Source organism: Ictalurus furcatus, chromosome 4 (assembly GCF_023375685.1).
Source record: "Ictalurus furcatus strain D&B chromosome 4, Billie_1.0, whole genome shotgun sequence".
Classification (NCBI taxonomy): Eukaryota; Metazoa; Chordata; class Actinopteri; order Siluriformes; family Ictaluridae; genus Ictalurus; species Ictalurus furcatus.
This window is the reverse complement of record NC_071258.1, coordinates 33,509,907-33,524,906: the sequence shown is the minus strand read 5'-3', so window position 1 is coordinate 33,524,906 and position 15,000 is coordinate 33,509,907. Positions and strand designations below refer to the sequence as shown.

The window sequence follows — 15,000 nt, the reverse complement described above, 5'->3', positions numbered from 1 at the left end:
GCTGCTGGTGCAAACCCAGACTACTGTGCACTTCCTGCTCAGATTTATATCTGCAGCTGTTTACAACACTGTCAAATCCATAAATTTCACCCTGCGGATCAATAAGATCTGTCTGTCTGTCTGTCCATTTCCTGTAAGGCTTATCCTACACAGGGAGCCTGAGGCCCATCCCAGGGGACTCGGGACACAAGGTGATGCCAATCCATCACAGAGTGATCTATCTATCTATCTGTCCATCTATCAGTCCATCCCTCCATCTATCTATCTATCTATCTATCTATCCATCTATCAATCCATCTATCGGTCCATCTATCTATTCATCTATCTATCCAGCTATCGGGGGCAGTGGTGGCTTGGCGGTTAAGGCTCTGGGTTACTGATCGGAAGGTCGGGGGTTCAAGCCCCAGGTACTGCCAAGCTGCTACTGTTGGGCCCCTGAGCAAGGCCCTGAACCCTCTCTGCTCCAGGGGGCGCTGTATCATCTCTGACCCCAGCTTCCTGACGTGCGAGGAAAAGAATTTCACTGTGCTCTACTGTATATGTGACCAATAAAGACTCATCATCATTATCTATCCATCTATCAGTTTATATCAATCCATCTATCAGTCCATCTGTCAGTTCATCTATCTATCTATCATCTATCAGTCCATCTGTCTGTCCATCTATCAATCCAACTATATATCCATCTATCTATCTATCTATCTATCGACACACAAAGATGAAATCTTTTTCTGATGCTCTCTTTTTCTTTAGCATGACCCAAATCTGTGACCTGCCCTTACACGACCTTGCCTTCTCTCTCTCTCTCTCTCTTTCTCTCTCTCTCTCTCTCTCCTATTCTGTCTCGATTTGAGATTTGAGATGTGCCAATGGGTTCACGGTCGGGTCGCCCAAGTCTCTGAGCCATGCAGTCACATGACCAAGCCTTGTTTTTATAAAAACCAGTTTGTCTCGTATGTAATCAGGCATAGGCCTATAATTCATACTAACATCATCATCATCATCATCATCATCATCATCCTGAAATATGGGCAAGGAGCACAAAACACACTCTCTCTTAGAGAAGTACAACTCTGACTGTGGTGTTGTTGCTTTTTAAAGCCCAAACATGGTATTACATGAATAGTAGAGGTGTGCTATCAACTTCACAATTATCCAACACACACACACACACACACACACACACACACACACACGTCTCTCTGGCGTGTTCTGGATTCCCGTGTTATGGAAGGTGTTGGTGGTGAGAGGTTATATCAGACGTCTGATTGCAGGGGAGGTATAATTAGGCTTTAGCGTCACACACCGCAACAGACGCAGGTATGAGCACCTCTCACACACTGACTCACGTGCTAATTGTTTCGCACTGCGAAGGAGGAGGTTACCACGGCTACACACTCATCATCTCGACGCTGTCTAGGTGCGTCTGATTTCAAAGAAAGTTCCCACACTTGAGTAGACAGACATACCTGTGGATACACTGTCAAACACACACTCACTTATTCTATTCACGCTCTCTCTCTCTCGCCCTCTCTCGCTCTCGCTCTCACACACACGGCTGCTTCTTTCAGACTGTGTACTTAGAGCTGACGTGAGGTTCATGACTTCCGGGTCAGTGAGGTTAATAAGAGTGTGTGTGTGTGTGTGTGTGTGTGTGTGTGTGTGTGTGCGATGCGCAGGCTGGGTGAAGCAATTCCGAGGCAATACTCCTGATGCTGCTAATGAAACTACTCGACTGCTTCAGTGTAGGAGCTCTCGGTGATGCTCACACACTCGCAGCACTTTGACATACGCAGTGTTTAAGTGGGTTTCAACTTCGGAACCACCTCGGTGCGGTTCTTTAAGCGGGTGAGAACACGACAATCACGTGGGGGACCGAGAGCATCTGAGCGAGGTGGTCTTGCTTTCGCGTGAACTTCCCGTGTTGAGCAAACGAATCGACTCTGAATCGACTCGTGTGCAGGAAGTGAATCAAACCAGTGATGCTCCCTGGGATAGGCTCCAGGTTCAACATGACCCTGTAGGGTAAGCGGTATAGAAAATGGATGGATGGAGGTGCAGGGCGAAACGAAACCAAATATCCGATGAACCAAAAGTATCAATTTAACACTGATTCTGATTCTACAAATGGAACAATAGGTGTTAAAACATCTTTTGGTTTGGTCTGTAGAGCTGAAAATGTTCTCACTAAACTCTTTCATTCGTTGGGCAGGAATGCAGAGACGGAAAAAAAAGGGGAGAACACGGAGAACACGGAGAACACGGAGCCAGCACCGAACAAATGATTCATCCGGTGTTTATTTTCTCCTTTTGTTCATCAAAACACAATCCTACCCTGTTAGCTAGCAAAAGCTGAGGAACAGCTAGCAATTAGTGGTGGCTATGACAGTAAATAATAATAATAATAATAATAATTAAGATGGGAAACGGAAAAGTTTTAGGGTTGAAGCCTAAATATTTGAATATCTATTTGAATTCTTCTAGAGGATTCTCTTGATCACAAATAAGACAAATCTTCAAGTTCTTCTTCTTCTTCTCTTTTTTTTTTTTTTCCTAAACACATAACATATGGTGTATATTAAGAGGTTATTCATGTGACAAGCACTGAAATAAATATTTGTTTCAGATTTACTAGTCGTTTATAACACTTACATTTCATCATGCTTTCAGGTCAAATTGACCTCTGAATCTTTAAAAAAAAAAAAAAAAAAAAAAAAAAAAAGTGTTTATAACCGAAAAGTTTCATGTTGGAATAAAACGCACTTGGACTAAAAGTCTGAAGTAGGTCATTGTGACCTGAGTGGAGTGTAAGGGTTTAAAACCACACTCCCGCTCAGTCAGCACCAGCTCCCTGCTCGCCACAATGTTCATAATATTTTAGGTTTCTGAATCGAGGAAGGATCGGTCATGAGAGGTTTAACGAGCCCGTGTACCGCTGCGTCCACGTGGACGTTCTGGACATGCGTCAGAAGACGCTTTGATGTGCGTTGCTGGTTTGTTTGACGTGTGTGAAGCGAAGATCGCAGAAACGTGAGAACTTCCTGTGTACTCAATACGAGAACTGAAAACCGAACGCTCTGGTTAGGGTTAGCATAGAAATATCCAGAAATAAATACGACAGTTTATGCTCTAAATTATTAGAGTCTCAGTTTCCTATGCTGTTTTATCGAGCAGATCGTGTGACACGGTTAATGATTCATTTTGCTAAGCAATGACGTCCTATGATCAGATCAGTCTTGCGTTGTACAATGGCTAGCCGTAGACGGTTATGGTAATTCGTGTCGTTGAGATAAAAGACAAATCTAGAGACGCCGGACATGTTTTGAGTGATCAGGGATGCTTGGGATAGAGTGGAAATCATGTCAGTTTCGTCTCTGGCTGAACCTCCTGAATGTAGTTTCACTCTGTTAGCAGAGTTTCGCTTTGAGACGTAGTTTCTGATCGAATCCTGGAGCGTCTCCAGTCATATCACGCTGCACAGTCATGTTACTGTGATAAAGCTTTGCTCTTATTATAACTCCCACGCTGACCTTCCCACTGCCTGTGAGAGTGGCCAGTACCGGGACCAGTGCTGCCAGATTGTTTCAGGAGAAACTCGTTAAAAAGTCAAACAGGTCGGCGAGTAATTCGTATATTTATCGAATTAGCACGATCGTTTGCGTATCAGCACATTGAATGAAGAAGGGAGATTTTCTTCGAAGATTGGTCGTTGGAAACAATGGTGGTCAGTGATTGGTCACTGGGAGCAACGATGGTCAGTGACTGGTCTGTGAACAATGGTGATTAGTCATTGGTTGTTAGGAGCATCGGGTCATGCGAGTACACCTGAGTCAGGCTTTAGACACTAGTGATGAGGCGAGTGAACCTGCTCGGTCATCTCTTATACCCAGCAGGTGATGTGACCTGGAGAGCTGAATCAAGTGCAGGACAGTCACTGACTTGGTTACTAAAAGTCACTAGATTTGTCGCTAGGCTATTTTTGGAATAAAGTTAGCAAAAGCGATCTTAAAGAATTCAGCAACAAAGTTGGTAACGGTGGCAGGAACTGAGAGTGTAGAAGATGGTATAGAGTATATGGTGTGGAGAGGAGTGTATAATGCACATAGTGGAGTGGATAGAGAAATATATAGAGGAGTGGATAGAGTATATAGAGGAGTGAATAAAGTACAGACGAGTGTATAGAGTGTAGAAGAGTGTATAGAGTATATAGAGGAGTGTATAGAGTATATAGAGGAGTGTATAAAGTACAGAGGAGTGGATAGAGTGTAGAAGAGTGTATAGAGTATATAGAGGAGTGTATAGAGTATATAGAGGAGTGTATAAAGTACAGAGGAGTGGATAGAGTGTAGAAGAGTGTATAGAGTATATAGAGGAGTGTATAGAGTATATAGAGGAGTGTATAGAGCAGGGGTGGGCAATCTTGTCCAGACAGGGCCGGTGTGGGTGCAGGTTTTCATTGCAACCGAGCAGGAGCCACACCTGATTCCACCTGTTTAATCAGTTGAGCTTGGCTTTCAATAGATTCAGGTGTGACTTCTGCTTGGTTGGAATGAAAACCTGCCCCCACACCGGAACTTTCTGGATAAGATTACGCACCCCTGGTATAGAGTATATAGAGGAGTATATAGAGGAGTGTATAGAGAAGTGTATAGAGAAGTGTATAGAGGAGTATACAGAGGAGTGTATAGAGAAGTATATAGAGAAGTGTATAGAGGAGTATACAGAGGAGTGTATAGAGAAGTATATAGAGGAGTATATAGAGGAGTGTATAGAGAAGTATATAGAGGAGTATATAGAGGAGTATATAGAGAAGTATATAGAGGAGTATATAGAGTGTAGAAGAGTGTATTGAATATATAGAGGAGTGTATAGAGGAATATATAGAGGAGTGTATAGAGGAGTGTATAGAGAAGTATATAGAGGAGTATATAGAGAAGTATATATAGGAGTGTATATAGTGTGTAGAGGAGTGTATAGAGAAGTATATAGAGGAGTGTATAGAGGAGTATATAGAGGAGTATATAGAGGAGTATGTAGAGGAGTGTATAGAGGAGTATATAGAGGAGTATATAGAGGAGTATGTAGAGGAGTGTATAGAGGAGTATATAGAGAATTATATAGAGGAGTATATAGAGAAGTATATAGAAGAGTGTATAGAATATATAGAGGAGTATATAGAGAAGTATATATAGGAGTGTATAGAGAAGTATATAGAGGAGTGTATAGAGGAGTATATAGAGGAGTATATAGAGGAGTATATAGAGAAGTATATATAGGAGTGTATATAGTGTGTAGAGGAGTGTATAGAGAAGTATATAGAGAAGTATATATATAGGAGTGTATATAGTGTGTAGAGGAGTGTATAGAGAAGTATATAGAGGAGTGTATAGAGGAGTATATAGAGGAGTATGTAGAGGAGTATATAGAGGAGTGTATAGAGGAGTATATAGAGGAGTATATAGAGGAGTATGTAGAGGAGTGTATATAGTATATAGAGGAGTGTATAGAGAAGTATATAGAGGAGTGTATAGAGAAGTATATAGAGGAGTGTATAGAGGAGTGTATAGAGGAGTATATAGAGAATTATATAGAGGAGTATATAGAGAAGTATATAGAAGAGTGTATAGAATATATAGAGGAGTATATAGAGAAGTCTATAGAGGAGTGTATAGAGAAGTATATAGAGGAGTGTATAGAGGAGTATATAGAGGAGTGTATAGAGGAGTATATAGAGAATTATATAGAGGAGTATATAGAGAAGTATATAGAAGAGTGTATAGAATATATAGAGGAGTATATAGAGAAGTATATATAGGAGTGTATATAGTGTGTAGAGGAGTGTATAGAGAAGTATATAGAGGAGTGTATAGAGGAGTATATAGAGAAGTATATAGAAGAGTGTATAGAATATATAGAGGAGTGTATAGAGAAGTATATATAGGAGTGTATATAGTGTGTAGAGGAGTGTATAGAGAAGTATATAGAGGAGTGTATAGAGGAGTATATAGAGAAGTATATAGAAGAGTGTATAGAATATATAGAGGAGTGTATAGAGAAGTATATATAGGAGTGTATATAGTGTGTAGAGGAGTGTATAGAGAAGTATATAGAGGAGTGTATAGAAGAGTGTATAGAATATATAGAGGAGTATATAGAGAAGTATATAGAGGAGTGTATAGAGCTCTCACTTGTCCTTGTAAAGCTGATTGGCTGCTCTGAGCTCCTCCCGCTGAACCTGTGAGCGCTGCAGCTGCTCTCTGCACTCTCTCTCTCTCTCCACACTCCCTCGCTCTCTCTCCAGCTCTCTTTCCACCTCCTTCAGGCGCTCCTGCAGCCGCTGGAACTCGTGCAGGATCAGGTAGCTCACGCCGCAGTAACGACAGGTCGTCTCCTCCTGTTCCATCTCAACACACACACACACACACACACACACACACACACACACACACTGCTTTTTGCTTTAATCATACATCTCTATATGAACTCCTTTAAAGATCCATGAAAGCAGACCAGCGAGGGAAGGGTGTAAAAAATGAGCAGCGTGTAAGCGGCGGTTTATTTTCTTAGCCCGTACAGCTCATGAGAACTTCACGATGACTCGGTGTAATCTACCGCAGTAACTAACGTGCTGGACTGATAATGGCCTCTTCAGCGTGACAGAAGTCTGGCACGCTCAGGAGCTATGATTCAACACCAGACGCATCAGTGGTGGTGATTATCTGCCACACCTACTGCACCTTGAAATCAGCAGTCTGGCAAAAGAAAAAAGAAACGCACACCATTTTCTCCTCACGTCCGCAAAAGGCACGCTTGATGACATTTGCTTCTTTATACACAATGATGCTAGCATGGCTAATGGAAGCTAATAGCTGCCACACCGCATGTCTAAAGCACCACATCGGCCGTATTATCCTTGCAATCCAGTGCAAATCTAAAGACGCCAGACCTGTCTCGACTGATCGGGGGTGCTTGGAGGAAAGTGGAAGTCGTGTAAATTTCATTTCTGGCTGAACTTCCTGAGTGCGCTTTCACTCCGTTCGCAGAGTTTCGCTTTGAGACGCAGTTTCTGACTGAATCCTGGAGCGTCTCCAGTCAGATCACGCTGTGCAGTCACCTTACTCTGACCTCCCACTACAGAAACATGTGAAGGATAACAGAATGACAGGTGATACTAAATAACTCATATGACTTCTCAGAAGATGTTTTGATCCTCAATCCGGACTCACTAATTGCCTAAATGCCTGCATACTAAAGCGTTACATGGACAGCATTAGCTGTACATGCGGATGATAATATACTGTTCTATCGGTGTACTTCAGGGATATGAATCCCTGATACTACAGGAAGCACTCTTTTCCATCGTCTCCCACGGAAACCGAACCCAAACCGCATATTGGTCAAGTTTAAACCACAGAAAAAATAGAAGCCCTATTCAGACAGGGTTACTTTTACATGTGGACTGGAGTCATTTCACCATTACAGGTCCAAAGACGTAGTTATATATATTTCCAATTGCTTTGTGACCAAATCTGCGGGCGTCCGATCATCGTCTTCGTCAGAGACGAAGATACTTTGTGAATTGTGAGATCGGAAGCACGTAATCTCGAAGGCTTATCTGGTGAGGATTCATCTGGAAACCTTAACCCTAACAAACCTGGAGTCTGAGATATATATATATATGTATATATATATATATATATATATATATATATACACACACTTACACATATGACAACGCACACAAAATGTCCAGTGGCATCTGGGCACGGTACACACTACATTACAATACCCATCCGACAACGCTTCATTCTTGTAACGAGTCCTTCAGGTTTCATTAAATCAGATGCGAGACATTTTCTCAGATCATTTTTGTAACTCTCGACCACTTTCATAATTTAATATCGTTGGCCGGCGTCCGAGTGGGAAGCTGGAGAGTGAGTCTGGAGAATTCCCAGTGGACCGGTCATATTTCAGGCACAATCCCGTGGGCTAAGTGCATTGCGTTTAGGAAAGTGGCCCTCACATATAAACACACACACACACACACACACACACATGCACGCACGCACGCGATCGCTATCTATAAATGTCATAACCGAGTGACTATTTGTAGCCATTTAAGGGAGTAAATCAGCAGCCCCACCTGGCTAAGTGGTTGTGACAGAAACCACAAAGGAAGGACGTCTAGTCGCTAGCGTAGCGCGAATGTTGTGCACTAGAGGAACAAACAAAGCGCAATATAAAGGTGCATGTCGATATCTTGGAAAAGTTCATTTCTCCCCCGTAATTTAATTCAAAAAGTGTGACTTTCATATATTCTAGATTCATTACACATAACGTGAAATATTTCAGACCTTCTTTTTTTTTTTCCTGTTTTAACCTCGATGAATACGGCTTACAGCTCACGGAAAACAATAATAAAATTCGAACCAAATATTCGAATAAAGAATTAATAATGCAGAAATGTCGTGATGACCTGAGAAGACTCTAATCAGCGAATGAACTTAAAACCCCTGCGAAGGTTTCCTGAGGCTTTAATGTCTCAGTCTGGTTCAGAACACACGCACAATCACGGGGAAGATGGACGTAAACGTTGCGTTTCGTTTGGAAATCAAGGTCCCAGAGTCTGGAGGACGAGTGGAGAGGAACAGAATCCGAGCTGCTTGAAGTCCAGAGTGAGGTTTCCACAGTCGGTGATGATTTGGGTTGCCATGTCATCTGCTGGTGTCGGTCCAGTGTGTTTTCTCAAGTCGAGAATCGATGCAGCGTCTACCAGGAGATTTTAGAGCACGTCCTGCTTCCATCTGCCGACGAGCTTGATGGAGACGCTGATTTCCTTTTCCAGCAGGACTCAAAACTTCTAGTCACTGGTTCGCTGACCGTGGTGTTACTGTGCTCGATCGTCCAGCCGTCTCGCCTCACCCGAACCCCATAATGAATCTCCAAGAGACACCAGACCCGACAATACGGACGAGCTGAAGGCCGCTATCAAAGCACCCCGGGCTTCCACGCCGCATCGATGCAGCACTTCCTGCAAGAGGATTAAAGCCCTGACCGAGTATCAGCGCATGAATTAACATATTTTTCATCAGGTCGACATTTCTGCATTATAAATTCTTTATAATATTCTTTATTCATATTATACTGTTTTTATTCTTAAAAACAAACACACACACACACACACACACACACAAAAACGCTCTGTTGTGTTCTAGAAGCTTGATACATCGACAATCACCAAGTCTTGGGATGTCCGGCTCTGCTGATGATGAACAACGCTGGAAATCTTTTTGGGCAGGACAGCGGATGGAGAACGAGACACAGCGCGAGAGAGGCTTGATGCTCTGCGAGTCTGACTCTCCCTCACAAACAATCTGTCCCAGTCTCTGCCAGCACACACACACACACACACACACACACACACAGGATTACACACGCGCACATGCCAGCCTGAGGGGAGTGTGTGTGTGTGTGTACTGCCAATAAGAATGCGTTCCCGTGACAGGGAAAGCCGCCTCAGGGGTCTCTGCCCTCGGCGCTGACACGTCGGCTTAGCACTTACACACACACACACACACACACACACACACACACACTCCTTTCTAACTCGCAGCCTCCTTTATACCTCATTTTACTGTATACAGAACAAGTTTCTCATTGAGGACAAATGACATCGTTATAAAACGATCCTTTTAATTATGAATCATTATTTATATATATATATATATATATATATATTTAATGAATTAAACGTACAGCACACAAGCTCTGAAAGCACTTTTAAAGACGTGTGTAGTTAATGAATATTTATTCAATCTGTTTATCTTGTGAAGCAAAATGGTGTGATGTTGGGCTCGGTGGGAACAGAAGAGCTAAATAAATAAAGATTATTATTATTATTATTATTATTTTGTTATTGTCTCGTCGTGGTGTTCTGGAGTGATCCCTTGTCGGTACAGACAAACCACTTAAAACAGTCTCTCTGCATCCCCCCTCCCCCCGGCAACCCCGACATCCCCGTCCTCCCCCTGATCTCTTCCCCGCCGTCTGCTTCCATCAAATCCCGCTGTAAACTGGGTCACTGTCACACGCACGCAAAGTGCAAATACCTTCCAAAAAAACGCCTGCTCCACCCCGACCTCCAACATATCGACCGTGCAAGCTGACCGTGTTTACTCCGGTCCAGGCTTCGCTGATGAAAACAGGAGATATGGACGTAGTGGTACATTCTTTGTGCTATTTGATATAGGGAAATATTGTTGTGGACTGCTATGGGAAGCACCTGTTTATGCTTTCCAAGTTGTGTGTGTGTGTGTGTGTGTGTGTGTGTGTGTGTGCGGCTCTCGCTCCACCATCCTGTTCCAGCCACAAAGCACCATCACAGACACGCTCTTATCACGCAAAGGATTAAGCATTCAATAGACTTATCCTTGTTTTTCCCTTAATTTCCTGTAGATTTTGAGTGAGGGAGTGAGCATGTGTGTGTGTGTGTGTGTGTGTGTGTGTGTGTGTGAGCTTTGTGAATGCTCATTGAGATAAAGACCCCCCTGGGGTGCTCAGTGTAGCGTGAGCCAACACCACTGGCACATGACACAAAAGGAGTACCAGGGAGGAGATAAGGGGTACTCGAGGGTAAGAGGGGGCAAAGTGGTATTCACGGTGGGGTAAACAACAGTCAGGAGGCCTGTGGGTGGGCCTGCTCCATGGAGAGAATAAACCTGGTTGCTGGGAAGTCCAGCTCCAGGGCAGGAAGTGGAAAAAATCTCAAAAGCTTGCAGTCCATTCGGATGCTTTTCCCACTACACACTCGAAAACAACCGCTGCCTGACGCAGGAACCTGCAGAACCTTCACGGTGGTTGTTGGGTTCGCACCGCAACAAGTCTCCAGCACACCATCGCCACACGAGTCTGACGCGTCACTGATACACATCGCCGTACGAGTCTGACGCGTCACTGATATACATCGCCACACGAGTCTGACGCGTCACTGATATACATCGCCACACGAGTCTGACGCGTCACTGATATACATCGCCACACGAGTCTGACGCGTGACTGATATACATCGCCGTACGAGTCTGACGCGTGACTGATATACATCGCCGTACGAGTCTGACGCGTCACTGATATACATCGCCGTACGAGTCTGACGCGTCACTCATACACATCGCCGTACGAGTCTGACGCGTCACTGATACACATCGCCGTACGAGTCTGACGCGTCACTGATATACATCACCGTACGAGTCTGATGTATCACTGATATACATCGCCGTACGAGTCTGACGTGTCACTGATACACATCGCCGTACGAGTCTGATGTATCACTGATATACATCGCCGTACGAGTCTGACGTGTCACTGATATACATCGCCGTACGAGTCTGACGTATCACTGATATACATCGCCGTACGAGTCTGATGCGTCACTGATATACATCGCCGTACGAGTCTGACGCGTCACTGATATACATCGCCGTACGAGTCTGACGCGTCACTCATACACATCGCCGTACGAGTCTGACGCGTCACTGATACACATCGCCGTACGAGTCTGACGCGTCACTGATATACATCGCCGTACGAGTCTGATGTATCACTGATATACATCGCCGTACGAGTCTGACGTGTCACTGATATACATCGCCGTACGAGTCTGATGTATCACTGATATACATCGCCGTACGAGTCTGACGCGTCACTCATACACATCGCCGTACGAGTCTGACGCGTCACTGATACACATCGCCGTACGAGTCTGACGCGTCACTGATACACATCGCCGTACGAGTCTGACGCGTCACTGATACACATCGCCGTACGAGTCTGACGCGTCACTGATATACATCGCCGTACGAGTCTGACGCGTCACTGATATACATCGCCGTACGAGTCTGACGCGTCACTGATATACATCGCCGTACGAGTCTGATGTATCACTGATATACATCGCCGTACGAGTCTGACGTGTCACTGATATACATCGCCGTACGAGTCTGATGTATCACTGATATACATCGCCGTACGAGTCTGACGTGTCACTGATATACATCGCCGTACGAGTCTGACGCGTCACTGATATACATCGCCGTACGAGTCTGACGCGTCACTCATACACATCGCCGTACGAGTCTGACGCGTCACTGATACACATCGCCGTACGAGTCTGACGCGTCACTGATATACATCGCCGTACGAGTCTGATGTATCACTGATATACATCGCCGTACGAGTCTGATGTATCACTGATATACATCACCGTACGAGTCTGATGTATCACTGATATACATCGCCGTACGAGTCTGATGTATCACTCATACACATCGCCGTACGAGTCTGACGTATCACTGATATACATCGCCGTACGAGTCTGACGCGTCACTGATATACATCACCGTACGAGTCTGACGCGTCACTGATATACATCACCGTACGAGTCTGACGCGTCACTGATATACATCACCGTACGAGTCTGACGCGTCACTGATATACATCACCGTACGAGTCTGACGCGTCACTGATATACATCACCGTACGAGTCTGACGCGTCACTGATATACATCACCGTACGAGTCTGACGTATCACTGATATACATCGCCGTACGAGTCTGACGTATCACTGATATACATCGCCGTACGAGTCTGACGCGTCACTGATACACATCGCCGTACGATACCATACCATACATTTGATTTCCAGACTCTGAGCTAAAACAGACTCGCACAATATTTCCAGAATTCTTTTCAAAATAAATAAATGAATGATTTCCTATTTCAGTGTGTGCCAAGAGAGACAGAGAAAAAACAAAACAAAAAAAACCCAGTTTCCTCATTTTCCATTTGCATTTTGAAATGAAAACGGAATGGACACCGTGTACGCGGATCCACTTCCTATTGATTCTCATAAATGTTTTACATTTGCACGTCATGCATGAGCATTTCTTCAGAGAAATGACAAGCACAGCCGAAGCCCCAGTTCATCACGTGCCAGTAATAGCTTCACCATGAGGATGAAATAATCCTTAACATGCATTTAAACCTTCTGAAGGAATCCTAATCGTGGTGTTGTTTTCTTTATTTGCATTTTTTGTTTGTTTGTTCAGTATTAACACAAAGGGCTGTATTCTGTTTCTTCCCTGACGACGCAGTGCATCACGTCTGCAGTCAAACGGCGCGGAACATCCGTCGCGACAGCTTCTGCGTTCTGTTTCAATATCGCTCGAGCCGAAAGACCTGAATGTTGAAAAACGACTGTGGTGATACGAGTTCTCGGTTCCTTACGAGAACTCCTCGTAACTCCTTGTACTGTTTCTCCATAAAAATTAGGAAGAATCGTCTCGACTCCTCCGTTTTGAGCGCGTTTACCCGTCTTAATCTTCGTGCCGGCCTGCAGGAGAACCAGGAGATCCGACCAGATTAAAAATGCTGGATGAAAACAAACAAACAAACAAAAAAACGACTGAAGACACGCCGCTCACTTCAGACCAAATGAGAACAGACGGCTGTAAGCCAGGACTGGACGGGATAGCACGAAGAGGCTTTACACCAAAGCGCTTCTGACCTCATGGACCTCCACCTGTCCATAACTCGTGCGCTAAAGGTCATGACGTGACAGGACGGCTCCTGAACAGCAGCTCTGGGTTTATCTGTTAAGGTTAAGTGGAGGAAGGAGGGGAGGGAAGACGGCGATAAAAGGGAACTCGTAGCACATGTGCGAGCTTTATCCCTCCTGAGACGCGGACGTCCTTTGCTAAGTAGTGAACAGACGCGGGCTGGATTTTAAAACCGTCCATTATTTATGGGGCGCCGTGCAGGAGAGAGGGCCCACCGAGGGGATTTCCGTGGCATGTCTTCTCACGGTGGAAGCTTCTGGCTAAGCTCTCATCACGAATGAATAGAGGAATGAAGCGAAAGGAGCCGAAGTCCCATAGCAGCTGGTCGACGGTGGCACGAACAGAGCCGGGCGAAGAAAAGAGACGTTTGCTAGCGGGAAAGAGCCGAGGAACTTTATTATTATGCTAATTGGCAATTATGTTGAGGCTTGATTTTGATCGAGCCCTTAAGAGACTGCAAACAGCCTTTATTTACTTTTCTTGCGTATGTAATGGAACGACATCGCCATCGAAGACGCTCGTTATGCAGCCCAGATGCAAGATGGGGGCAGTTCGAGGGAGTTCTTTAGCAGTTCTTTACCTGTTATCACAATAAGGAAAAGGGTATCGGATTCAAAGTAGTGGGAATGAACATTTCGGGGGAGGGAGAGAGATTCCCAACGCCCACCCCCCACTCCCCCCTCACCCCCCTCACCCTTTTTCTATCCAATTTCTTCACCTGACGAATGAAACGCTCTTTTCCAGATACTGCTCATGTAGCACGGGCGCTTTCTACCCTCTTCCACATACAAGAGCTTACAGATGCCCCACGATTGGCTAGCGTCACTGTTATTGACAGGAGAGAAAGAGAGAGCGAGAGAGTATGCCCCTCCCACTCAGAGAACACAGCCAATTATGGCCTCTGATGGCTGGCATTTGAACACACGATCTCCTGACGAGAAAGCTTTTCTGTTGTAATAATAATAATAATAATAATAATAATAATAATAAAACTATACGACTCTCACCCAGCACACTATCAAAATAATCGGTTGCTCTTTTTTTAATCCCTCACTCCGTATATGTAACGTATTTACGTACGTCCGACGGAGTCTTGTGTAACATCATCGAGACACGTTGACACGGTTTTGTCGCACGAGGCTTGCATCATCCTGCTCCTATTCTGATACTCGAGCCTTGCCATTTTTAAAAACTATCCTAGAGCAGCCAGATGGGATTTTATTTATTTGTTTGTTTGCTTGTTTATTTAAAGAACGTTAAACGAGAGCGAGCGGCGGTCGGGTTGGCGCGATCCGATTTGCATAACGCTCGCCGCTCCCTGCCAGTTCTCTTTCATTACTGCTAATGTAAGCACTTTCTGAACTGAAACATCGGCACTTCATATTCG

At 44.5% G+C, this 15,000-nt stretch overlaps 1 protein-coding gene across 1 annotated transcript in view; it reads right to left on the bottom strand.

Moving 5' to 3' along the window:
- Positions 1-15,000, bottom strand: part of lekr1 (leucine, glutamate and lysine rich 1) — a 63,470-nt gene that overhangs the window by 45,566 nt on the left and 2,904 nt on the right. The window contains exon 2 of the mRNA XM_053622335.1: positions 6,189-6,403. Coding sequence (XP_053478310.1) covers positions 6,189-6,403 — 215 coding nt within the window. The remainder of the gene's footprint in view (positions 1-6,188; positions 6,404-15,000) is intronic.